The following is a 27,451-nucleotide window of genomic DNA, read 5'->3' as shown; positions in this document are numbered from 1 at the left end:
TTTGCTATTTGGATTACTTTAGTAATTTTTAAAACTTTTTATTTTGAACTGATTTCATTCTTTCAGAAAAGTTGCAAAAATAATACAAAGACTTCTTGTATAAGCTTTACCCAGGTTCCCTAAAGATAAGACTTCACATAACATTACAACAATTATCAAAACAAGAAAATTTACATTGATATAAAACTGTAACTAAATCACTTATTCAATTTTCACCACTTTTCCCACTAATTTCCCTTTTTTGTTCCAGGATCTTATATTGCATTTAGTTGTTATGTATCATTAATCTCCTCTAATCTTCATCAGTTCTTCAGTGTTTTGTTTCTTTCAGGACCTTGACAATTTGAAAAGAACTAAGTTCCATACTTTATTCTGATTTATTTACTTTATACCTAATGTTTTTTCTATCACAGGCTCCCACTTAGGGTATCACATTACTCCTTATCATTAGGCTGCTTTACACTGTGACAGTTTCTTACACTTTCCTTGTTTTTGATGATCTTGACAGTTTTGAGGAGTACTGGTTAAGTATTTTGTAGACTATTCCTTAATTTGTGATTGTCTGATATTTTTTCCTCATGATTAGTCTAGGGGTTTGGGCTGTCAGGAGGAAAACTAGAGAGGTAAAGTGCTATTCTCATCACCTTATATCAAAGGTACTGCTACTGACTTCCCACTAATGATGTTAAGCTGGCTGAGGTGGTGTTTATGAAGTTTCTCCACTGTAAAGTTATCCTTTTTTCCCCTTTTCTATATTGTATTCTTTGGAAGGAAGTTAATATGCTCCGCCCATACCTAAGGGGTAGACAGTTATGATCCATCTCCTTGAGGGCAGAGTATGGGGAAAGGGCTCAGAGTTTCCATGCCCTCTCCAAGCGAGCCACTCTCCATGAATCTCCATGTGTTCACCCATCTGGAAGCTCTCCAAATTCCTGTCCTTTTTGGGGGTTTGTGGAGGCTTCAGTACACAGGCATGATTGATTAAATCATTGTCCATTGGCAACTGTTTCAACCTCCAGCTCCTCTCCCTTCCCCAGAGGTCGGGGTGTAGAACTGAAAGTTCCAACCCTCTCATCACGTGTTTGGTTTTCCTGACAACAGCCCCCATTCTTAGGTTCAGTCCAAAAGGCATTTCATTAACCTAACAAGAAACACCTTTAATGCTCTCATCACTTAGGAAATGCCAAGGGTTTTGGGATTTCAGAAAGAGGGACAAAGACCAAATATATGTTTCCTATTATAAACCATGATATCACAGACCTGAATAGGTATTTCTCCAAAGAAGGTATACAAATGGCCAACAGGTACAGGAAAAGGCACTCAACATTGCTAATCATCAGGGAAATGTAAATCAGAACTACAATGAGATATCATCACCTCATCTGTTCAAATGGTTATTTCCAAAAAGACAAGAGATAAGAGTCGGCAAGGACTTGGAGAAAAGGGAAACCTTGCATGCTTTTGTGGGAATGTAAACTGGTATAGCCACTGTGGAAAACAGTATGGAGATTCCTCAAAAATTAAAAAATAGAACTACCATATGATCCAGTAATCCCACTTATGGGTATATATCCAAAGGAAATGAAATCCCACTTATGGGTATATATCCAAAGGAAATGAAGATATATCTGCACTCCCATGTTCACTGCAGTATTATTCACAGTAGCCAAGATATGGAAACAACCTAAGTATCTGTCTAAAGATGAATGGATAAAGAAAATGTAGCATATACATATACAATGGAATACTGTTTAGCCATGAGAAGAAAATCCTGCCATGTGCAACATCATGGATGGGCCTTGCGGGCATTATGCTAAGTGAAATAAGTCAGAGAAAGACAAATACTGTATTGTATCACTTATACCTAGAATCTAAAAAAAAAGTTGAACTCAGAGAAACAGAGGGTAGAATGATAGTTGCCAGGGGTCAGGAGTTAGGGGAAATGGGAAGATGTTGGTCAAAGGGTATAAACTTTAAGTTATAAGATGAATAAGCACACCATGGTGACTATAGTTAATAATACTGTGCTATATACCTGAAATTTGCTAAGAGAGTAAATCTTAAGCATTTTCCCACACAAACACACAGAGGTGTGAAGTGATAGATGTGAATTACCTTGATTGTGGGAATCATTTCACAGTGTTCACATACATCAAGTCATCATGCTGCATACTTTAAATATATATAATTTTATCATTATACCTCAATAAAGCTGGAAAAAATTAATATCAATGGTATTTGTTTTTAAAAATAATTACTTTCCACAGTGGTTGAGTAATCTCTTTTGTGTATAAACTTGTATCATTCCTCTTCCTAAAGCTGATATTTTAAATGGTATTAAATTGTTTTTATTTTTTATTGAGGTATAATGTTCATACAATAAAATCACCCTTTTTAGTCTACAGTTCTGTAAATTTTGACAGATGCATAACACCATTACAATCAAGACACAGAAGTATTCTATAACTCCCCCAAATTTCCTCAGGCCCCTTTGTAGTCAACCCCTCTTCCCACCTTCAACTCCTGGAAAGCACTGATCTGTTTTCTGACCCTAAGTCTTGCTTTTTCCAGAATGTCATGTAAATAGACTCTGGCTTCTTTCACTTCCCATAATGCATTTGATATTCATCCATGTTGTGTGTATCAAGAGTTTAATCCTTTTCATTGCTGAGCAGTATTCCATTTATGGCTATACCACATTTTGTTTATAGATTTACCAGGCAAAAGACACTTGTGTTGTTTACCTTTTGGGGTGAAAATGAGTGAAGCCACATATGTTTTGTACAAATAAATATTTATGTACAGGTTTTTGTGTGAACCTGTCTTTATTTCACTTGAATAAATACCTAAGAGTGGGATTACTAAACTGCATGTTAGGTGTATGTTTAACTTTATAAAAAAGATCAGATTGTTTTTGAAATGGAAATCACCAAGATGAGATGTCACACTCATTCCTGATCACAAGTGGGGATGCAAACTGGGGAGCAGACAGGGAAGTACAGCTCCAGATGCCTAATCTCACCTGTCATCCAGTTCTGTAAAATCGATATATTCTTCCCCCATTCCCCCATCCTCACCTCTTAGAGGAAGTAGGACACCTTTAGCAGCATGCATAAAAGTATACTGTGTTGTGAAGCCCCCTGTGCTCTCCATTATTCGCCTCAGTTTATCAGGCAGAATGGCTTATCTGAGGAGACAAGTGGCAATGACATCTGAGATACAGTAACATCAAGAGAACCTCCACCAATTATTTTGCCTATTACCTTCTTCTTTTCCTTCCCTCTAGAAGGAGGGACACTGGGGCAACAGCATTAAGCCTGAAGAGAGAAATTATACTGGTGTTGGTTAAGAGATCATGTTTCTTTACCTAGTCTTTCCTGAGTATAAGGAAAAAACAAACAAACATGGGACTAGGGAGAAGCAATTAATCCTTCCTACAGTGTCAAATTACTTTTGTCTTATGTCTAAAATACACAATATGCCAAGTTGACTTTTATTATTAACTATTGACCGATTTATAAATGCTATTAGAGCAGAACAGTGTCATGAATAATCCCCAAAGCAGATTTGCTTCTCCTATGCTGATTTGACACTTGTAAGGAAATACATACTAGGGACATATTACTTGGCATGTAGAAACCACCCTGGGGCTAGAAAGCTGAACAGTACACAAGTTAATGTTTATTGTATTAGTCCTTCAAGGGCCTTGCTTCAGAGTCCTGTGGAAAGATTGAAAGGAACTCAGGGAATAAGGGTGGGTAAGATTATCCAAGAAGGAGGTAACTAGACAGTAATGATTTTGGAGGGGTGAGCAAAAGGTTGCAGTAAAAAAAAAAGTACCTTTTTTTCTGCAAACTGTCTTTGGTTAAGAGCTACAGAATAACTGAGTTTATTAGGGGCAGAGCAAAAACAAAAGGGGGAGCAGCGTATTTGTTGGACTTAAGCGGATGGGTTTTCAACTTAATATAAAACGAACTTTTTAACAAATAGAGCTGCTCATTCAGAAAGGGTGGCCTTGTGTGACTTGGGGTTCCCCATTCCTGGCTGTGTTTAAGACTAAGTGCAATTATCCTGTTATAAATGTAGTAAACAGTATTCATGTACCCTTCATTCTGCAAATGTTTATTAAAAGTTTACTCTGTACAACGTGCATGCAAGAACATGAAGAAGAATCAAACCTAGATTTGCTCTCTGCCAGTTGTCAATGCAGTGGTTCTTACACTTTAATGTGTATACACATTCCCTTGGGGATCTCGTTAAAATGCAGAATCTGATTCTGTAGGATGGGGCCTCAGACTCAGCATTTCTAACAAGCTCCCAGGTGATGCCAATGCTGCTGGTCACTATAACACATGCTGAGTGACAAGGGTTTCTAGTAGGTAGTGAGACATGCATATAGTCATAATACAAAGTAAGAATTAGTAAATACCACAGAAGTCCCATTAATTATCAGTAGAAACCTGAATCTGCTCCAACAAGACTGTCGTTGCCCTTTTCTACCTAAGTATTCCTTCTGATGCTTCTGTTGCTCTCTTTCTTGAAGTTCATTTCTTCTGGGGTTGCTCACTGCAAGTGCTGTTTCTTAGCCTAGAATAGCTTTCTCCTTCTCCTTATACTAATTTTAACAATTTGTCAAGATTTATCTCCTGGGACTTCCCTGGTGGCGCAGTGGTTAAGAATCTGCCTGCCAATACAGGGGACATTGGTTCGATCCCTGGTCTGGGAAGATCCCACATGCCGCGGAGCAACTAAGCCCGTGCACCACAACTACTAAGCCCGCGCTCTAGAGCCGGAGAGCCACAACTACTGAAGCCTGTGCGCCTAGAGCCCATGCTCCGCAACAAGAGAAGCCACCGCAATAAGCCCGCGCACCACAACAAAGAGTAGCCCCCACTCACCCAAACTAGAGAAAGCCCGTGCACAGCAACGAAGACCCAGTGCAACCAAAAATAAATAAATGAAAATAAATTAAAAAAAAAATTTATCTCCTAATTATTCCCTCTTCCCTGGGGACCCAGTCAGGCTGACTGCTCCCCATAGCACTTAGTTTTAACCTCGAGCAATTACCACTACTACTTCCTTAGCTATCAGTTGCAAGTCCGTTTTCTTATTCCCTATAGGAACTCACCTCTCCGGGATGCCTGTCGAAAAGACGCTACAAAATGAAAACGTTTGGCGAACCTGAGGCCAGGTGAGGGGGCGGGGGAAAAAGCAATGCCGCTCCACCGGGTGCAGAGCACCAGAGCCCGTGAGGGGACCCCGTGTCCTTCGGTGACCGTCCCCACCAGATGGCAATCCCTGAGGCTCAAGCAACCGAAGATCTCGGCGCAGTCTTGCCAGCGAAGCAGTCCCAGCCCCGCACGCGGCGGATTGCGGAACCGGCGCCCCCGCCTGGCACTGGAGGCTGCGCGCGGCTGCCCACCATCGAGGCGACGGTGGCTAGAGAGGCCGGCGGGCCCCGGGCGCTGCCGCGGCGCGGCCGCAGGGAACGCGCGCGGGGCGACCCCGCGCCTCTGGCCTTGTAGCCATTTTAGGAGGAAACCCGGGTCGCTAGCCCGGGGCGTGGCTTCAATTTCAATAACTTTATTGGTGGCCTTATCTGCAGAACAGCCATCGCACCATTGGTCCCGGGAGGAGGCAGAGCATCGCGGGAGGTGATTGGGGTGGGAGCGCCCCTGGGCAGTGAGCGCGGGGCGTGCGGGGGAGTTTCCGAAAGCGGGTTTCTTGAGCAGCAGGCAACTGGGATTGGGGGTTCCGGGGGTTCCTGGAGGGCAGGGAGGGAGGGCTCCCCCGCGCGCGGCTTTCCTGGGGCGGGGATTCCCTTGCCCGGGTCCCCAGACGTAGGGGCGGGGCCAGGGGCTCCCCAGACGCGACCGCCGGGGTGTCCCTAGCCCCGTGTTGTTCCCCACGGCAGGTGGCCCCCGACTCGAGCTGCACCGCCATGGGAAACACCACCAGCGACCGGGTGGCCGGGGAGCGCCACGGCGCCAAGGCTGCGCGCGCCGAGGGCGCCGGCGGCCATGCCCCGGGCAAGGAACATAAGATCATGGTGGGGAGCACCGATGACCCCAGCGTCTTCAGCCTGCCGGATTCCAAGGTGAGTGTCCCCACGCCCCCAGTTGGTGGCGATGCTGCAGTAGTCTGGGTGTCAGGGCTCCTCCTCCCTATTTTGATTTTTTCTTATCACACTGACCTGGGTTACGGTTTTTAGAATTAAAGGCTTTTTTCGGGGACGGAGATATTGAGTGGTAATTTCTTTCGCGGTGCTGTCTCAAAATGGGATAGAGGCGGAGTTCTTGTTACTCGACTACTCTTTTGGCCACATTTTTAGGATGAGGCCAACAAACCTCCGCCCGGTCGCCCTTGGTTCTCCTAACAGGCACGGACGGGTGCCCTCTTCTAGAGTACTGATGAATTTGTAGGTTGTGAGCCCTGGTGAAAAACTTAAGAGGGTAGGTTACCCGAGTTGCTGACCATAGGCGGCATTTCCTCACATTTGCCTTGAGGTAGGTAAATGAATTTCTTTTTCCTGATAACTGTTGTGTATCAGTATCATTTTTGCCCTTCTGGGAGCTCATCACTTCAGATCCTCTTCCCCTTTGGCATGGCTGCGAGCAGCAACCACTTGCTTATACGAATACTTTCTTCTAGTTTTGGGGATCAATAAAGGACATTATTTGGTTGACTGCTTAGTTTTCATCTCATACTTTACAGTTGTCTTGGCTGAGCTGCTTCTTTCACATCCAGCTGCTTCTCAAGTGGGAGAGCAAATAATTCCAGGATTTATCTAATTTCCGGTAGTACTTCATAATGTTACCGTACCGCGGCTGAAAATGGACAACCCACAGTTGCCCTGAAGACCTTGCTCTCAATCAAGGACTTTCAGGAAAGTGGCAACTTGTATTCACCCTACAGAAAGGATAGATGGAGCTGACAGCAATGTAATTACCATTCGAATGTTTCTAATCACTTTCAGAGCTGTAGGCATTAAATACATTAATTCCTCCTGGTAGTCTGACTAGAATGAAGTAGAAAAATGGAGGGGTTGGGGAGTTTGGGGTAGGTTTGATGTTATCACTCATCCTGTCCCACCCATCTGGGGTTTTATTTTATTTACTCTTGTAAATAGACAATAATTTGCCAGGTTGATAACACATGAAATGTGGATTCTACTGTTTATTTTCTTGGATCACAATTGAGAACATAATGACAAAGAGAAGTGAGGGTGATTTCTTGGGGTTTCTTCTTCGTTCCTTTCTTCCTTCTCCCACTTCAGGACTTCTTCCTCAACATTTGGGCCCTCTCCTCAGCCATCTGAATTTACTTCTTCAGAGCTTTCTCAAGGTGATTGTATTTTTACCAATTTCCTACATTGATGACTCAGGATTTAAGTACAGTGTATTTGTCAAGCTGTGACTGCAGTAATCGGCGTCCTGAATAAAAGCCAGGTTGCTCTATCTGAAATGGAGCCTATTTTGGATCATTCTTTCCCTTACCTCAATCTTGACATTTGTGAAATAAGAAGATTGGTTCAAATAATTCCCAAGGTCACTTCCAAATCTAAGATTTTATAGTTCTCAATCTATTTCTTCCCTCAATGTTTCACTTAAACATTTTTCAATTATAATTCTAATTGTTTTGCCTCTTTTCCTGATGATTTTGCTGACTATTTAACTTGGAGTAAACAATCTTTTTGCTAGTCAGCTGCACTCATGCCTACCACAGAAATGTCATGTCATATGTGGAAGGGCTTTCTTCCAAAGCTAGGCATATTAATAGTTTGTAGCTTTCAAATTCTAAACTGAAACTATTAAATCATACAAGTAAATAATAGAAACAGTGGCAGGCGGGCCTACATTGCTTCAAATGCCAGCCTTCTTCGGTGGACTAGTTCAATGGTTTTCAGTCCTATTTGCACATTAGACTCACCTGAGATTTGTTTGAACACTGCATAGAAAATTTGAAACATTTTCCATGTTTCAAAGTCAGGAGAACAGTGTAATGAACTCCTATATAACTGTCATCCAGTTTAAACAATGATCAAATCATGAATGAATTTATGTCACCTATACCCCAATCCACTCTTCCCCCACCAATTATTTTGAAGCAAATCCCAGACCATCATATCAAATATTACTTTATCTGTAAATATTTTAGGATGTATCTCTAAAGATGAGGTTTCTTTCTTTATTTTTAATATAATTTCAGTATTATTGTCTGGGAAACTTTTTAAAAATAGATTCCCAGGCCTTATATCTGAATCAGAATCTGAGGCATATGTAATTGTTAGGCATATGTAAACATTTCTGTAATTCTAATGCAGCCTGACAAATAAGAGTTCATTGCTTTGAGAAAATGGAGATCAAACTTTTCTCTTAAGCCACTTCCTTATATAATGTGAAAGTTCCTTCAATTCTCTTTCTCTGCTTGCTTTGGATTATGCTGCTACTGGTATCTCATAGTGTAGTTTTGAGGAATATTGAGAGACAGTATGGAAGGTAGTCTGCCTCAGCCATTTTGAAAGTAAAGCCCAAATGAATAAACTAGTCCTTTTTTTTTTAACCCACATTATTTTATTTGGTAATATTTTGGCTTGGTACCATATAGTCTTATTTACCAAAGTCATTTAAGCCAATCTGAAGTGGGGGTGAGCAAACTTTTTCTATAAAGGGCCAGATAGGTAATATTTTAGACTTTGCGGACCATACGGTCTCTGTCACAACTACTCACTTCTGCCATTATAGCATGAAAGCAGCTGTAGAAAATGAGTAAGTGAATGAGTGTGGCTATTTTCTGATAAAACCTTATTTGTAAAAGCACCTGGCTCACTGGCCATAGTTTGCCAATTCCTGTTCTGAAGGATGGTAATGAAAAGAAACTAAGTAAGGAGTCAGTTTTTTTTCCGGAACCCTACATACTTCATTTGATATTGGAACCACTTTTTTAAAGGAAACTGTGTTTTTGATATGATGCTTCTTGAGCTCCAGAATTTTCATCCCTACTCCTGAAATAACTAGTATAAACCTGGCATAGGTGAACAAGTAAGATTTCATAACCATTTCTCAAAATTTATGAAACCAATGATCTGATTTTTACATTTTTAATGTCCTTTTGTAACCTATTAACTAAAGTGGAGGTTATGAATTACTTATGAATTTTAGCATCTCTAATTTCTATTATAACTGATAAATTGAGAGCTGCTCATATTTGCATGTGAAAAATACATGGTTAACTTAGTTATTTTTTTGTAGAACCATACTTTATTTTCATATTTTTTCTCTTAAGAGACACTCAGAAGCATATCATAATTGTCTGCCTATGAGTTAATCTGGTAAGAGGAAGTAAGGTTTTTTGTTTGTTTGTTTCTTAAGGGAAATCCTAAGGTTCTGAAAGAATGAGTGATATATGCAGACTCAGAAGTTAGGCTGTGATTTGGGTAGCCTTTGAGCATAAGCCAGTTGACCATTTTGGTCCTAGATGAGTTCTTTTTCTATAGTTTGTTCAAAATCTGATTTAGGTGCTAATTTCAAGGCTTATTAGTCCTTAGCAGAAACATAGCACCCCTCTCTGCCCTGGGGAGGAGAGTGACCTTTTCAGAATTCCTGGGTCACAATTTAGGGATGACCTAATCCTTCTTACAGCTCCCTGGGGACAAAGAGTTTGTATCATGGCAGCAGGATTTGGAGGACTCCGTAAAGCCCACACAGCAGGCCCGGCCCACTGTTATCCGCTGGTCTGAAGGAGGCAAGGAGGTCTTCATCTCTGGGTCCTTCAACAATTGGAGCACCAAGATTCCACTGATTAAGAGGTGAAGACAAGTGTCTTGGTTGAGTCTACAGGGTCCAGGAGTAGAGACTTGATTTCCTTTCTCAGGAGAGAGACCTGGCTGGACTACTCCTCTCTACCTGCTAGGGACTCTCTCTAGAACATTTTCTGTGACCAATAACTACATCTGTGACATTTTTTTCTAACCTCATAGTGAGTCAGAGATGTTTTACCACTTAGAATGTCATTTTCTTTAGGACTGTGTTAATACAAGTCCTTTCTATGCTTGTGGGAAGTCTTCCATAACTGCCTGAGTCCAGTTGCTCTGACTTCTGCACTGAAACAAAACACACTGTAAAGTTCTAGGTAGTAATGTTGTTTGTTGCTTGCAGAGCAACAGTGAATTATGTAACTGATTATGGCCCTTTGTATAAAGGTAATTTCCTAGAATCTGCTCACCAAAATATGGAAGGGTACCTTGAGGCACTTCTTATCCTGAACCTACTTGCTATCTTATTTACATTCATGAGGGATCCGTTTTGCTGAAGCAAAATAGTTGTACTAAGGTGGAACATTCGAGAGGATTAACATCTTTATTGTTCTTTTCCAGATATTAGTTAAGAACTAAAGTTATTGGGAGGGGCTAGCAAATACATGCTCAAGGTGATATAAAAAAGGAGAATGGGTTTATAAATTATTTTTTACTCCAGGGGTTGCAATCACTTAAGAATGCGGGAGATAATTGGTATGATATTGTGATTGCCTCGTGGTTTTTACATTTATATTCTGTCTTCTAATAGAAATTTGGCCTATTTAACTTTCTGTTTTCTTCTATAGCCATAATGACTTTGTTGCCATCCTGGACCTCCCTGAGGGAGAGCACCAGTACAAGTTCTTTGTGGATGGACAGTGGGTTCATGATCCATCAGAGGTAAGGCCTTGATCTCTGAGGGTAACCAGTGACTTAACAGTCTCCTTTAAACTATCATTCCCCTTGGTGTCAAACATCATTGCAGTCAGGATTGATAGGCTCCTATACTGTTGGATTTGTTTCTTGATAAAAGATGGTGGTGCCAAGTATGATCCCTTTTAAAAAGAGAAGAGTTGAATAGAACAGATGTATTTGAAATGGGGATTCATGAATTTTTTTTCCATTCATTGTTTCAGCCTGTGGTTACCAGTCAGCTTGGCACAATTAACAATTTGATCCATGTCAAGAAATCTGATTTTGAGGTGTTTGATGCTTTAAAGCTAGATTCAATGGAAAGCTCAGAGACATCTTGTCGAGGTAATTTTGTAGTATTTGCTCTTTCTTGATCTGTTTTTCTTATAATGAGTGTTTCTTCCCAAGAGTGGTTTTTGTTTGTGTTTTTTCATTTTCTCCTTAGGAATCCTATGAATTGTATGTATATGTTTCTCCTATAAACATTAGGTCCCCGTCTTCAAGAAAAACATCTGTCTAGTGTATTTGATTTCAAACTTTTTAACCAGTAGGTTTACACTGTAACCCAATACACACTCACACACACACACACACACACACACACAACAGTAACACAAGTCTTACAGTATAATGTTTGCCTTTATTACATGTAAAGCACTCTATTTTCTATTTTATCTTTCTTTTTATAAACCACTAATGGGCTATGGTCTATAGTTTAAAAAGCTATTTCTAGTAATATTTCAAGTTTTTCATTGACCTTTGAGAGTATCAACTAGCAGGGGCTAGCTGTGTCTCATATGCCTCGTTTAGCTGCCTCAGCTTAATCCTGCCAGTTTGATAGCTCAGTTGGCAGTTCTGTAATTTTATAGGGCCCTACATATATGGCAGTTTTGGGGGGGAAAAGGGTTATAAAAACCTCACATTTCTTTTTTTTTTAATTCTTTTAAAAATTTATTTATTTATTTATTTTGGCTGCACCGTGTCCTAGTTGCGGCACACAGGCTCTTTGTTGTGGCACGTGGGATCTTTTAGTTACAGCAGGTGGGCTTCTTAATTTCGGCATGCATGCAGGATCTAGTTCCCAACCAGGGATCAAACCCGGGCCCCCTGCAGTGGGAGCATGGAGTCTTACCCATTGGACCACCAGGGAAGTTCCAAAACCTCACATTTCTTTTGTCTATATGTTAACTGAAGTTTTGTAAGTTTTGGGTTAAAAAAAAAATCCCTTCGTAGAGGAAAAGACCTGTATCCTTTTGTTTCTCCCAATGCTTTTTCCAAGGCCTTCATCTCTACTTACATTAGCTATAATACCAGAAAAGTGATTTGCTATCCATACTCACAGTTACCAATTTTGTTGTTTTACAATAAAGGCTATGGCTGTCTAAAGAACTGTTTCCAGTAAGCACACTTCTCCCTTGTGAGTTCAAAGCCTGCCTATGCTACTAACTAGCTTTGCCATCACAGACAACTCCTTCAACCTTTTTGGTTCTTGGTTCCTTATCAGTAAAATCAGAGGCTTAGACTCTCAGCGATTCACTGCTGAGGAGACACAATACCTGAAGTGAGACATATTAAAATCTCAGGACACAAGAGTGGCTTATGCAGTTTCTAAAAGAATAATCAATAGTATAATAATTGTTTAGGAAAATTACAAAGATATTGTTTTCATTATATAAGCTCAGAAAGTAAGGCTGGACATTTTTCTTAACTGGTGGTGCAGAGATTTAAAAGAGTTTAAAAATACTGAATTAGGGGCTTCCTTGGTGGTGCAGTGGTTGAGGGTCTGCCTGCTAATGCAGGGGACACGGATTTGAGCCCTGGTCTGGGAGGATCCCACGTGCCGCGGAGCAGCTGGGCCCGTGAGCCACAATTACTGAGCCTGCGTGTCTGTAGCCTGTGCTCCACAACAAGAGAGGCCGCGATAGTGAGAGGCCCGCGCACCACGATGAAGAGTGGCCCCCGCTTGCCGCAACTAGAGAAAGCCCTCGCACAGAAATGAAGACCCAACACAGCCATAAATAATAAATAAATAAATAAAAGGGGAAAAGATGGTTCAATTTTTTTAAAAAAATACTGAAATAAATGATGAGGTCAATAGTTACTCTAAATTTTTGCATTATATGATTCTAGCAAAGCAACCAAAGAATAAGACATATAATCATAATTATAGAGAAAGAGAACTAGCATACTTTTGATATTTCTCTCTTCCCACTTTCACCCAATTTCCTGATCCACTGAGGTAGGGTTTAGAATACATTTTATTAGGAATCTTCAGATAATGGGTTTTAATCTGCACTCAGTGACCATCTTTGCCATGTCTGTGACTTTGGGTAAATGACAACCATTTTTTTTTCTGACGGAAAGGGAAAAAAAAAAAAACTGTTCTATGTACTTGCAAAGAGTGTTTTTGTGGATCCATGACAAAATAACTGAGAGTACTTTGAAAAGTTTCAGGTTCTATGCATTTTTAAGATATTGTTTAATGTAACAGTATTTTTGCTACTCTTTTCTTTTGTCCCACATATATTTAATTGAAATCTGAGTTCTTATGCTGAACTGGTTATTAAAATCCTTTTTACTAGAAACTGTAAAAAACATTAAAAATTTTTAAGCAAAAAATTATAGTTCTCTTCATTTTTGTGTATTTCTATTCTTGTCTGCATACATTTTTTCCATTTTTTTTAAGATATAATTTCACATGCCATAAAATTCACTCTGTTAAGGTGTGCAATTCAGTAAGTTTTAGTATATTCACAGAGTTGTGCAACCATCATTGCTATATAATTGCAGAGTTTTGTTTTTTGTGTTTTTTTTTGGCTGCACTGGGTCTTCACTGCTGCACGCGGGCTTTCTCTAGTTGCGGCGAGCGGGGGCTACTCTTCGTTGCAGTGTGTGGGCTTCTCATTGCAGTGGCTTCTCTTGTTGCAGAGCACGGGTTCTAGGCACGCGGCTCAGTAGTTGTGGCTTGTGGGCTCTAGAGTGCAGGCTCAGTAGTTGTGGCGCATGGGCTTAGTTGCTCCGCGGCATGTGGCATCCTCCCAGACCAGGGATCAAACCCTTGTCCCCCTGCATTGGCAGGTGGATTCTTAACCACTGGACCACCAGGGAAGTCCAAATTCCAGAGCATTTTAATCACCCCCAAAAGGAACCCCATCCCCATTAGCAGTCACTTCCCATTGCCTCCTTCCCTCCACCTCTGGCAACCACAAATCTACTTTGTGTCTCTATGGATTTGCCTATTTTGGACATTTCATATAAATGGGATCATACACTATGTGGTCTTTTGTGTCTGGCTTCTTTCACTTAGCATAATGTTTTCAGGGTTCATCCATGTTGTAATATATATAATTACTTCCTTCCTTTTTATGGCTGAATAAAATTACATTGTATGGATATACCATTTTATTTATCCATTCATTAGCTGACGGACATTTGGATTGTTTCCACTTTTTGTCTGTTACAAATAATGGTGTTATGAACATTTGTGTTCAAGTTTTTGTGTGGACATATGTTTTCATTTCTCTTGGGCATGTATCCAGGAGTATAATTGCTGGGTCATATGGTAACTTTGTGCTTAACTTTTGGAGGAACTGCCAAACTGTTCTCCAAAGTGGTGCACCATTTTACATTCCAACCAGCAATGGGAATAATACAAAGGTTCCAATTTCTTCACATCATCGCCAATAATTATTATTGTCTGTCTTTTTTTATTCTAGCCATCTTAATGAGTGTGAAGTGGATCTCATTGTGGTTCTGATTTGCATTCCCCTAATGACTACTACATTGTTATTAATTTTTCCTTTTTGTTGCAGTCATCGTAGTATCAGTAGTCTTAGAGTTTATAACCTTGTTGTTGCTTGACTGGAAAAAAGAACAAATCTAATATTTTCATATTGTTTGATAGTTTATAAGGCATTGTCACATCTGTTGTCTCATTTGATTCCTATAAAAGCACTGTGAAATAGGGCAGAGATTGTTATTTTAATTTTATGAATGAGGAAACTGACTATAGTAGAGGGATTTGTCCCAAGTCATACGATTGATAGATGGAGTAGCTCTTCCCTGAACCTATACATCTTTTACCCCTCATCTCCTCCCCTATCCTTCATGTCATGTTACCATGTTGAGGAACTTCATGATTTATGTTCAGGGTGACGCAGACTTTTCCTTTGTTTGCCTTACAGTTGTAGACCCAACAAGTCACAAGTTTATGATTCTTGACTTCTACCATATTTAATATTAGCTGCCATGTACTGACAGTTTTTTCATGCATCTTTAATAGCTCTCCAACTTTCCCTTATATTTGAATAAATATCTTCCAGACCTTTCCAGCTCACCCCCAGGGCCTTATGGTCAAGAAATGTATGTGTTTCGATCAGAGGAGAGATTCAAATCCCCACCCATCCTGCCTCCTCACCTTCTCCAAGTTATTCTTAACAAGGACACTAATATATCTGTGAGTATCCTAAGAGTATTGCTGGGGCATCTGGGGGTTACCAGGACCATTTGAGCTACAGTGTAGTAATCCTAGAGGTTGGGATTATTACAAAGGTTTGTTGAGTATAAATCATATACGTATCAGTAGCTTTACAAGTTCCTTTTTCCAGGGCTGAGTTGCGACTTTTCCAAATACTGTTATCAAAATTCATAGTTGTCTTCTGGTCCTAATATATCAGGCTCAGAGCTATGGATTGCTAGAACCAGTTTCTAAGACTTCTATTCCAACATAAGATAAGGAGTATTTATCATTGGGGAATATCCAAAAGAAGTATATTTTGCATATAATTTACATTTCTAGTCAATTCACTTGATTCCCACTAAGATTATTTTTGCCTCTTACACAAATCTTCTATATGTGTTGTGGGCAAGGTCTATTAAAGAGGATGAATAGATAGTGAGGCTAAGGGTTTCTGCCCTGGACTCAGAATTTTCCTGATTTTCTGTAATGAGAATGTATTATTTATATATACTAGGATGAGTGCATTACTTAAAAGAAATAATACATTCTAGTTTTGAGTTTCTCAACAGTCCCAAAGATCTCTGAGTAGGAATAAACTGTTTGGTTTAGGATTGTGCATTTAACCCCATTTAGTGGGGTTTTTTTGGTTTGTTTTCTTTTTACCCCTCTTAGTGTGATCCAGCCTTGCTTCCCGAGCCCAATCATGTTATGCTGAACCATCTCTATGCACTGTCCATTAAGGTAAGTGGTGGGCCTGGTTCTTCACATAGTTCCCCAAAATGGGAGGGGAAGAGTTGAACACGTGTTCCGTAGTGGCTACTTGCTCTGCTACTTCACTGAAGCTGAAGCTGGCAGTAATAGTCAAATTATAGGAGAAGAAGTTTCTTTTTTTAACTAGTGGGTGAGTTTGTTTGTTTTAGTCTCAATATCTGAGTTCTGGCTAGCTAAATTGCGCTGTGATTGAATGGACTTTTTTGCTTCCTGGTTTCTTTTTGGGTAGCTATAACCTTTGCACCACCTACTTAATTAAGTTTGAGTTCATAGTACTAGGATTTCATTTACAGAAAAAGCAAGTTTACTTTCCAGTTCGAAGAATGCTTGAATGTGATATTAAGGCTTCCACTTTTTTAAAGGTGGACATGAGCTGCTTTCAGGTGCCTGAGTCCTATATACCCAAGTGCTTGCATCTTTCCTATACACTCGTAAAGGAGAAATGTGACCAGACTTGCCCTGTCCCCCCCATCCCCGTTCCAACTCTTAGAATGCTTCTTGGTTTCTCTGCTGCTTTAGATTCTGGATTGAAAATATCTGTTCAGTCTTGTCATGTCTTTGTGGTCTGGCTATTGGAATAATATTTTATATAGTTCTGTAGTTACCAAACTAAGCTGAACATCATCAGAATCACTTGGGGAAAGTTTGTGAAAATATAGATTCAAAGGCTCCATCCCCAGGGATTCTGAATAAGTGCATCTAGGATGGGCCTCAGTAATTTTTTTAAGCTGCTTATATTTCTTAGATGTGCAGCCAGATTAGGGAAATCACTGATACAGCTGTCTTTAACAGATTACGTGGTACTTATTAAATATATATTATTGAATTTAATTTTTATAATAACCTTGTGAGATAAGTATTATTTTTTAACCCTGTTTTATAGAAAAAGAAACTAAGGCTCATAGAAGGTCATATTGCCAGTAAGCACCAGAGAGAGAACTGAGGTCCAGTCCTCCCATCCTCATTCCATGTCCTTTCCTAGAGACCACTGGGCTGGTTCTTCCAAGTAGGTCTTTCTCTCACCCACTTCTCATTTCCACCAAACTCTTTCTGGAGTTGAATTTTTTACCTGCCTTGCTTCTGTCATTTTTAGGCTGTGATCTGCATACTGTGGTCACAGAATGTCAATCTGAGAAGTATTCATTGTAGATGATACAATATAGAGGAAAATAGGAAGAGGCACTGGTTTCTTAATTGGATTTGCTTGGATTCTTTGTGATCTAACTGAATTTTGCCTCCTGTATCTGCTCTTTGGCTATCAGGTGATGTCCACAGGTCTGCAATCTCTTTCTATGGTACACCCACGGTCTGTAACACCTCTTGGGAAATGGTACCTCTTACTCTTCACACTGGTTCTGACCCAGGTTAAGGTCTTGATTGTTGTGGTTCAGCTTGGCCTTGACCTATCCCTGGTTCTCTCAGATTGTTTAAGCTGTTTGGAATTGATCCATTGGATTGAGTGTCTTTCCAAGGAGGATTTTAGGGTCCACTTTGTTCAAGGATAGAAGATGATTCCTGAGTCCCCTCTTGATCAGAGATGACTTTTTTTTAAAGTTCATCCCTGGTATTAAATGGGGCTTGGAAATGGTTTTTCAAAAGGATCACTACCCTTTTTTCTCATTGCTTTTAAGACTTCCTTCTAGAAATGGATATCAGGATATTTCTTTTTTTCCATGATAGTTTTAAGCCCAATATTTGAAGGTGAGGTGGGGAAGGAAGTGAGGTAGGAGACTAATATTTTTTCAGCACCTACTTTCTGTGTCAGATATTTTCATGTAATCATCAGAGCCATATTAACGGTAGGTGTTATCCTTTGTAATGATGAGAAAAAAGACTTAGAGACATTAAGTAGATTACTCAAGGTCACAAATAGAGTAACAGTTGGAGTCAGGATCAAAACTTAAATTGATTTGAATCCAAAACCAACCTTTTTTTATAATATCAAACTAACTGTGTTAAAAGTGAGCAGTTGTGAAGGATTAATGGCTGGGAACAGCTGCCTACATCCTGAACTAGTGAATTAACTACATATGTTTATTTCCCTTGCAGGACAGTGTGATGGTCCTTAGCGCAACCCATCGCTACAAGAAGAAGTATGTCACTACTCTGCTGTACAAGCCCATCTGAAGGGATTCCTTCCTGCCTCCCAGGATTCAGAAACATCTCCCTTGCCTTTCTGGACTAGACCAGTCTTACCTGGGGCTGGAAGGCTGATTTGCTTTGAGGCTAATATGTGTGTTTCAGTGCCTCTGAGTAGGATGCTCTGCTTTTGCGTTTGATTGCAAATGAGAGCTTTAGGAGTTCATGGAATTTATTTTAAGAAAAAATCATATATATACACACACACACACACACACACGCACGCACATGCACACGCACACGCACACGGGAGGAAAGTTAATGGAAGCCTCCTAGCTAGATGTATTCTTTCTGCCTGTGGGAACTCACCAAGACCTGTTGGGGAGAGCTGCAGGAAGAACCATAACAGGAAGTTTTTTTCCTAAAGTGAATGAAGAGCAAACTCAGGATCCTTGTTGGGTGGAGATTCTATCACTGCTACCTTGGCTCTCCAAGGGATGGACTTGTGCCAGACTGCTGCCCTACTTCCAGCTGCCTCCTTGCAGGAGCAGCTTTTCTTGCATGGGTTCTCTGTATTCCCAGAGTATGTGCACAATCTGTGTTTTTTATATGATACCAGGTGCCCCACAAGAACCCTTTTTCCTCTCATTTCACATTCTTGCTTTGTTAACCTCCTTCAGATCCTATATCTGACCCTTGCCTAACACAAAACTCAGTGGGTAAGTGACCCCTTTCAAAGGCTGTGTGAGACCTGACCCACCTTACAGACTACGGCTGCCAGAAAGTCTTTTTAAGCTCAGCACAGGCCCATGACACTTTGTTACCACTTATTTTAACTTCTACTGAAGAAAATATGGCTCAGCATCATATGAAAGGCAGAATGCAGGTCTACTTTTTTGTTTTGGTTTGGTGCCACAGTTTAGGCTGTATTGGCACATTCCCATACTTTTTCCCACCTGGTTTGGCCCTGCTTCCATGTTTTCTTTCACAGAGCAGATAGCTTTGAAGGTAGGAGTGAAACCAGGGAAAACTTTCCTGTCTTTCGTCCTTGGAAGATTTTTATGTGCCTACATTTTTCTTTTATCAAAAAATGCCTTTTCATTGGTCTTAAGAGACTGCATTTGGAGAACTTCAGGCTTATGGTAAATTGCTCCCAATATTTTCTTCTCTAGTCTAGCCCCCTACAGTCTTACATTAATGAGGCTGACTCTGTGTACATCATTAGAGTAAACATTGCTCTAGATACAGACCCATTCAAACTCATTTCATGTACCTAAAAGTGTCCCTCAACTTAAAGATTCATTAGACCAAGAGGCAAGAAATTACCCTTCGTGTTCCCAGCCATGAAAAGTATCACTTTCATGCACTAAATGCTAACAAGAGTTATCTTGTTCTTCTGTATCTTCCAGAAAGTGTTTGTTGATGAAGTGGGGTCAGTGATTTCCATTTGCGCAGTAAAAAGTATCTATTCAATCCACTCTTGAGATTCAGAGATAAGATACTTTTCCCCAAGTTTCTGTGGCTCTTCCATTACAGATAAATACAAGCCAAACATTCAATACTGAAGGAGGCTAAACTTGTTGCTGGAGAGGCTCCTTGACTGCTAAGATGAGCCCAGCCCCACTGAAAGGGCACCCACAGGTAAATTAGCTACCTCCTGTCTTTCCCATGTAAAGCTGATGATACAGTTGTCTTCGGGTATGTAGAACTCTTAGATCCTGTGTGTGAGGCAGTAGGGTATGGGATTGTTGTCTCGCTGGGAATGCAAATTGCTAAGTGCTTTGGTGGTTAATTGCTGAGAGTAAATATTGCTTTAGCCACTCAAGGCCACCATCTGCCTCAAAAGGCTTTTGTGGAGAACATTTTATGGTTCCAATCACTTTTAGAATGGTATGCCATTTAAAAAATCCAGGCCAAATTCTGTTACTACCAACTCTCAGGATCTACATTGTCTTCAGTTATACTAGAATTTTGTTTTTCCCGTTACCCATTAAACAAGTGGGCCACTTAGGAGGATTTAAAATCTTGGTTGTTACATAGAGGATTTTGTTGTACTCATATGTCTTGTCAGCAGTATTGACATGTAATTGTCTGTGTGTTCCTGTATTAAAATCTCTATTCTGCACAGATAGATCATTAGAGTGTGGCAGGAAAAGAGATTCCTTCAATTTCTCTCAGGCCAGAGGCTTCTGTGAAATGGGTCTGTCTCCAGTGACAGTAGGTTTTGGTGCTGGTGACCTTCAGATCTTTCTAATCTGGAAATGTGTAGAAAGTGTCAGTTTTCCAAATTCTGAGGTAATCTTTCAGCCAGATGTGAAAGTGGAGCCTACCAGCTGGTATGGAAAGGGACCAGTAAGAGGAATTGGATGATGACTCATTCAGCCCTGTCCCTTCTCTGTACTGCTGATTAACATACCATGGCCTTGAGAATGCCTATCATACTCTCAGTCTGTCCCCTAGAAACTGTTCTAGAAGGTTGAGAGGGAGGGAGGAAGGTACCCAAGAGTACAGCTCACTCATTCTTTTATATTGGTTAAAGGGATAGTTTATTTTCTGCAGAAGAATTTGACAGATTTTGAAAATGAATAAAGGAAAAAAATTTTTTAGGGTTTTCTTATTTGTTTTGCCTGTAAGAGTTTCACAGTCAAAGAGTAAGAATGTAATTCTTAGGGAGGGCTGACTCTTGAACTGTATCATGGTTTAGGAGTTATGGGAAAAAGAAAGAGTAACTGAGCTGAGGAGTGGTACTAGGAAAGTTAAGGCTTAAGTAACTCAGAACTAAAAATATCCTTTTTTAAATTAAATCAAACATATACTGGTGTCTTTGGATTTCATTGTACAGAATTTACGGTATAAAAAATCTTTTTCTTGTTTCTATTTTCTACACTTTCTTCTATGTTGTGCTTTAACTTCACGTGTCAGGCAGACTTTACCAGGGTCTAAAGTCAAACATTACCTAAAACAAATATTAGTCATCTTGCTGGTAAGGAGAACTTCTGTGTCATGGTTATTAGCTTGTTTTAAGCTTAAAGTTGAATGGGATTTAATCACTGTAGGCAAAACCCCTGAAGGTCATACCTGGCCTCAACAGTGTTGGCTTTTTTTTAAAACAATGCTTATACATGGTAAAGAAGCTCTGTAAAAGAAGAATCCAAGAGAGGTTTCTGACAGGATCCTACAAACCCAGGCCCACTCACTTCACCCCAATTATTTCTAGTCTCGTAGACCTAATGGATCTGAGATAAAATCTTTGAAAAGTGTTGGTACTCCACATATGCTGCTAAAATGAAGTTAAATTCAGAAAGAAGTGTTACCTCTAGATTGGGCTTATATTAATCTGGGTATAAATGAAGGAGACATATTAATGATAGAATCCCCTGCTTTTAATTGGGGAAGTAGAGCTTTTAAATTTTTGACCTCAACTAAAAATGATATGCAATAGTCTATGTTTGTGTATGTTTGAAATACATTCTATTCTCAGAGATTTCTAAATCCTCACGTTCTAGTGATTTGGGGCCTAGGCTTAAGAGCAGATACACAGTTGGTCCCTGCATTATTGTGACTTATCCTTAAAGCTGAGTTGTTGCTGTCTTCTAGGAACTGCTGACTCTAGTTACCCATGGGATGGAGGACCTGGGAGGGATAGGAGTTAGGGTCTTTTAAAACTCTGGATCTAGGCATTTGTCTCTCCTTAAGCACCAGTCACAACTGGAGGTTGAAGGGCTGTGATTTCTGCAATGAACTCAAACTTTTGGAGTAAAAAGGCCAAATCTTTAAAAATTATAAGAAAAAAGAAAGAAAAGGAAAAAACTCCAAGAGTCTGTTACTTACGAAATCCAATTCTTCGCAGTGGAATCCCTCTAGGATTCAAATTTGGGCTTTGTCTTGATTTGCTTTACTCAGTTGTGCTTTGAATGAATAAGTTTTGTTAAAAATTAAATTTTGTTTTAGTTCCAACATTAGTTGGAGTCGAATTTTGTGTAGCACAGTGCTTTTGCAGTAAGATTGATATGAAAAACTAAATGCTATGTGGATTTTATAGTCAGGTTAAAATGGTCGAGGAGGAACCTACTATAAGTATTACATTATGTGTTCATCATCTTATTTCTTTTCTATTCCCATCTACAGAACACCTACCCAGGTTGCGGTTTTACAACAGCCAAAGCTCACTAATGTTGATTAGTCCTAATCTCCACACTGGGCCCCATATGTGAAACTTGTTTGAATTTTGGTAAATTGGAGAATGTTGGTTGTTACTACACTGAAGTATTTTGAGTGAGTACAGCTCTGTTATAAAGGGGGAATAAGACTATAAAGGGAATTAAATATGTGAGTCCTCCTTTACATGGTGCTTTTTGTAACCTTTAGTGCTGCGATACAGAGCTGCTTTTCAGTATTTCACAAAGGAGTGGCATACAAGAATGAATTTTAAAGCTTTTCTCCAAATGTAATTTTTCACCGGACTCTGACATGTCTGAAAATTGTGTGATATAACACATACAGAAATGTGAGGGGTTTTTTTCCATAAAACTTGAATAAAAGTATTATACAGCAATAATATTTGAGGTCTTCATTGATTACTGATTATATTATCAAGACCTATCCACTCAGTTAGCCTCAGGATCTAAAGAATGTAAATTGCCACACAGATACTTTCAAATAAAGAGAAAAGTAATAGGTATATGGGACACATGGTGTCATCCCTCCATCTGCCACCTTTCCTCTTCTTTTTGTTCCAGGCTATGCCAACATTAACTAGAGGAATGCAAACTCTGATTTGATTTTTAGCATTTTCTGTAAACTGCACACTTAGCTATCATCCTGTGCTGGATTAGCTGAGATCCTAGTCTAATGATTTTCAAGCCTGGCTGACATTAATACTACCTATACAGATTCTATAAAAATATTGATGCCCAGTCTACTACCTCCACCCCGATTAAATGAAAATCTCTGCTATGGGATCCAGGTATCTATATTTATTAAGCTCCCCAGGTGATTCTAACATGTATATATCCATTATCCTGGAACTTCCCTACTCATTCTTTCTCTGTCAGATATGTACTTGAAAGCAGGTTATATACTTCATTCTGACAGCAATCACTTCCCTCAGATGTCTTTGTTCAGGGCCATGATTATAATATCCTTTTTATTTTCCATCCCTTTATTTCATGGGGTTTTTACATAGCTGGTCTCTGGACTTTTCTTCAAATAACACAAGGCTACCCTGTATTTGCTGCTGTAAAGATTCAACTGAGTTAAATTTCCTCAAGGGAGAGAAGAGAATGACACTGTGGGAGTGACTAGAGGGTGAGAAGAATAGAGGGAGTTGAAGAGAGAAGTGGAGATGTAAAGTAGAAGGACAGGTAATGAAGACATGTGATAGTAGAAATGGACCAACACAGTTAACCTCAAAGCTCAACAGCAGGTCAGAAGACTGCCTGCAGACCAGAGGCAGAGAGTGGTAGGTGTAACGTGGACTCAGGCACTGACAGGATGGTCTCCTAAACATCGTGTTCCCTGGTCACTGAAACAATAAAACGGCACCAGAATTCTGTCAAGACCCACACTTGCACTGACATATGCTTTCCAAAGTGCATCCTTCTGGCCCAGTTGAACTGGGGTCTTTTGTTGTATCCCTTCCAAACTCCTCCCCTGCATCAACAATTACCCATGACACAGGTGGTTGGGAGACATTGTGAGTCTCTCCTCTGCCCTATTTGGTCACTATTCATCCAGCAGCACATATGCAGATCTGGAGTACCACCTCCCTTTCCCTAACCCGTTCCCTGGCTCCAGGGCACTTACAGATGAACTTCTCTGTGCTCTTTTACCAGTAAGAATTCTTCAGGCACTCAGTCATATGCTGAAGGAGACTCCTGTCTTGAGAGTATTCTCTTCATTGACTTTCTAGGGAGGAGGGCAAGGTTCTTTGTCAGAAGGCCATATGCTATATGATATTTTAAAACCAAAAGTAGTTTTTCACCAAATTCTCAACTACTCCAGAACTAATTTCCCTTCACTACAACTTCCAAAGCCCTCCCGCTAGTGATAGCTTATGATGAGAACATCAGGTGAGAAGTCTAAACACCTGAAAGAGCCACAAAGATTACTGCAGACCTGTATACCTGGATCTTAGGGGTAAAAGTCTTAACTCCAGGCCAACTGATCCTCAAAACTATGACTACAGACCTAACTTAGTTCTTGTTTTCAGGGATCTTTGTCATCGATTACAATAGTCTGGGTCACAGTTACAAGTTATATTTTGGGATTGGGTAGTGGAATGGGTGTTACATTCAACAGGATCTCAGAAAATATTTCTGAGGGTCAGGGGACAGACTGGAGATATTTTGAATGTTTGGGGTCTTTTGTTGTATCCACAAATGGAAACATTTGTTGCAACCTGAAGATGGTGTTTCTTTTTCTCCCCGAATTAGCAGAGCTGGTTCCTGTAGGTTGTCTGGGAGAGTGACCTAGAGTTAGGATATCTGAGGAGAGTAAAGGAATTTGACAATCCAGGGATCTACCTGATCAAGAGCCAGTCTGAGCACAGAATGGATTCTGAGAGTGGCATCTTATTTTTAGATGTAACAAAGAACTGTGGCTGCAGCCAGGACTAAATGATCTAACGTTCAGGAGGGAAAGCAGAACTGTCCAAGGTGAACTGAGAGCACCAGCCATCTTATTCGCTGTAGCTATTTGCTGATTCTGGGCATGGGCTGAGGACTGAGCTTTGCCCAGGCAGAGGGTATCTGATGGGGGTAAAGTGAAACCAACAAAGCTCTTAGTGGTATGTGGTGATAGAAGGATGAGTTGAAAACTTGAAGGGCATCAGATGCACAGCTAGTTTTCCCTAAAGGACACTTACTGAAGTCTGGACTGCACGGAAGGCTTAAGAGCTAGCATGAGAGCTTATAAAAAGCAGAGTGAAATCTCCCAAAGTCTCCTGGTTCTGAGGTAATAAAGACTAACTAGAGAAAAGGGGCTTGATTGAAGCACATGGTCCCAAGACATTTGTCAAGTATTGGACTAATGTGGGATGGGACACAGAAGAACTATACTAAAAATTCTTGAAAGGCCAAATGGTTCCCAAATAATTGCATGCCAAGACAAAACTCAAGAATACCTATAGGAGTACAAAAATATCCAGCACTCAACAATGTAAACAGTCACAATATTTGACATCCAATCAAAAATTACCAGGAGACTTCTATTTCTGATCAAAATAGAATAACAGGGACTAGATTTATCCTCACATCTAAAACAACCAAAGATCCAGACAAAATATATTAAATAATGGTTTTTAGACATTCAAAAACAAGCAATGAAGGACAGTAATCCCTGAAATACAGGAAACAAATGAAGTGAGCCCTTTAATTGCCCAGGCTGAATACCTTGAGAATTTCCAGGCTGGTAGGTCTGCAAAGACCAACAATGCAGAATGCACGGGGTAGAGTACCAAGGAGGAGAAAGCTGCACAGAGATAGAGCTTAATAGATCAAATGCTAACCTCTTCCAGAAACATCCTCACAGACACACAGAAATAATGTTTTGCCACCTATCTGAGCATCCTATTTGGGCAAGTCAAGTTGACACATAAAATAAACCATCACAACATAATAACATGGTTAAATCTCAAAAACATTAGGCTGAGCAAAAGAAGCCAACAGAAAAGAGCATACACCATATGATCCAGAAATCAGATCAGTGATTATCTAGGGATGGAGGTATCAATGGTAGGGATAGGAAAGAGGGAGAGATAACGAAAAAGCAGGAGGAAACTCTGGGGGATGATGGTTATGTTCATTATCATGAGTGTGGTGATGCCTCACAGATCAAGTGTGCAATTTAAATATGTGTAGTTAATTATATGTTAATTATACCTCAATAAATCAAAAAATGTTAAGAAGTAAAAAATGACGGTGAAATAACTATGTTTTTAGACAAACAAAAACTGAGGAGACTCACCAGCAAAGGATATTACAAATATATTAAAACTACTTTTTATGAAAGAATGAAAATAATCCTAGTTGGAATTCTAGCAGTATTTGAAAATAATCATTTGTATAAAAATATACTAAATGAAAAATGTTGCATGTTGATATTTCCAAGGTAAACTCTTAAAGAATGGTAAAGTAAGTTAATAGGCGAAAATATAATAACATAAAATATTTGTCTAATCAAAAAGAAAGCAAAGGAGGGGAAAGTGGAACATAAAACATATGGTAAATATAGAAACCAAGTAATAAAGTGGTAGACATATACCCAGCTATAGTAGTAATTATATTAAATTTCAATGAACTAAAAGATTAAGATTGCCAGACTAGGTAAGAGAAAACACTGTCCTTGAGAACATAAAGAATTTTGTTTAATTTGAAGGCTATTCTGTAAGAAAGTAACTTCACATATGTGCTCAGGAAGAGATAGAGGGGGTATTATAGAGTACATAATTTTCCTGGAAACATTCTCAACCTCTGAGTAGAAACTGTTTTGTTTTGTTTTCTTGTTTAGAGATCTTTAAAATTGTTATAATAGCCATCCTAATGAGTGTGAAGTGAAACCTCATTGTGGTTTTAATTTGCATTGCCCTAATGATCAGTCATGTTGACATCTTTTCACATGCTTATTGGCCATTTTTGTATCTTCTTTGAAGAAATGTCCATTCAAGTTCTTTGCCCATTTTTAAATTGGGTTGTATGTTTTTTGTTGTTGAGTTTTAAGAGTTCTCTATATTTCCTGGATATTAATCCCATATCAGATATATGATTTGCAAATATTTTCTCCTTTTCTGTGGGTTGCCTTTTTACTCTGATGATAGAAGTCCTTTGATGCACAAAAATTTTTCATTTTGATAAAGTCCAATTTACCTATTTTTTTCTCTTGTTGCCTGTGCCTTTGATGTTATAGCCAAGAAATCATTGCCAAATCCAATGTCATGAAGCTTTCCCCCTGTGTTTTGTTCTAAGAGTTTTATGGTTTTAGCTCTTACATTTAGGTCTTTGATCAATTTTGAGTTAATTTTTGGATATGGTGTTAAATAAGAGTTCAGCTCTATTCTAGTGCTGGTGGATATGCATTTCTCCCAGAACTCTTTGTTGAAAAGACTGTCCTTTCATCCATTGAATGGTCTTGGCACCCTTGTCAAAAATCATTTGACCATATATGCAAGAGTTTATTTCTGGTCTCTATTCTATTCCATTGGTCTATATGTCTGTCTTTATGCCAATACAACACTTTTTGATTACGGTCACTTTGTAGTAGGTTTTGAAATCAGGAAATGTGAGTTTTCCAACTTTGTTATTCATTTTCAAAATTGTTTTAGATATTCAGGATCTCTTGAAATTCCATATGAATTTTAAGGTGGATTTTTCATTTTTGTGAAAAAAGTTGGGATTTTGATAGGGAATGCATTGGATCTGCAGATCACTTGGGGCAGT

At 39.6% G+C, this 27,451-nt stretch overlaps 2 protein-coding genes across 4 annotated transcripts in view; one reads left to right on the top strand and one right to left on the bottom strand.

Moving 5' to 3' along the window:
* Positions 1-5,432, bottom strand: part of CHD1L (chromodomain helicase DNA binding protein 1 like) — a 122,260-nt gene extending 116,828 nt beyond the window's left edge. Inside the window, exon 1 of the mRNA XM_059929200.1 lies at positions 5,129-5,432. The gene's annotated coding sequence lies outside the window, so the exon portion shown is untranslated. The remainder of the gene's footprint in view (positions 1-5,128) is intronic.
* Positions 5,433-5,569: 137 nt separating this feature from the next.
* PRKAB2 (protein kinase AMP-activated non-catalytic subunit beta 2) lies at positions 5,570-22,575 on the top strand. Of its 3 annotated transcripts, none has more exons than XM_059929214.1 (8): positions 5,570-5,654; positions 5,915-6,097; positions 9,642-9,808; positions 10,603-10,696; positions 10,933-11,053; positions 15,031-15,164; positions 15,840-15,908; positions 17,988-22,575. In XM_059929214.1, the coding sequence occupies exons 2-8, from the start codon at positions 5,942-5,944 to the stop codon at positions 18,063-18,065; spliced, it is 819 nt and encodes a 272-aa protein (XP_059785197.1). In that variant the 5' UTR covers positions 5,570-5,654; positions 5,915-5,941; the 3' UTR covers positions 18,066-22,575. The 3 variants fall into 3 exon arrangements, 2 of the variants coding, with proteins under 2 accessions (XP_059785197.1, XP_059785203.1); XM_059929220.1 differs by lacking the exon at positions 5,570-5,654 and adding an exon at positions 5,686-5,735; XR_009504442.1 differs by lacking the exon at positions 5,570-5,654 and having other exon boundaries at positions 5,765-6,097; positions 17,988-19,658; positions 22,146-22,575.
* Positions 22,576-27,451: the final 4,876 nt, after the last annotated feature.

Source organism: Balaenoptera ricei, chromosome 1 (genome assembly GCF_028023285.1).
Source record: "Balaenoptera ricei isolate mBalRic1 chromosome 1, mBalRic1.hap2, whole genome shotgun sequence".
NCBI classification, from domain to species: domain Eukaryota; kingdom Metazoa; phylum Chordata; class Mammalia; order Artiodactyla; family Balaenopteridae; genus Balaenoptera; species Balaenoptera ricei.
Note: the sequence above shows the minus strand (reverse complement) of the source record. Positions and strands in the feature narration are given on the sequence as shown.

What these genes read in the sequence shown, in the direction of transcription:
- PRKAB2 (XM_059929214.1), top strand. Translation starts at nt 5,942, where the DNA reads ATGGGAAACACCACCAGCGACCGGGTGGCCGGGGAGCGCCACGGCGCC. An exon ending in ACAAGGACACTAATATATCT is followed by an intron (nt 15,165 to 15,839) that starts GTGAGTATCCTA and finishes TACCCCTCTTAG; the next exon opens with TGTGATCCAGCCTTGCTTCC. An exon ending in TCTATGCACTGTCCATTAAG is followed by an intron (nt 15,909 to 17,987) that starts GTAAGTGGTGGG and finishes TTTCCCTTGCAG; the next exon opens with GACAGTGTGATGGTCCTTAG.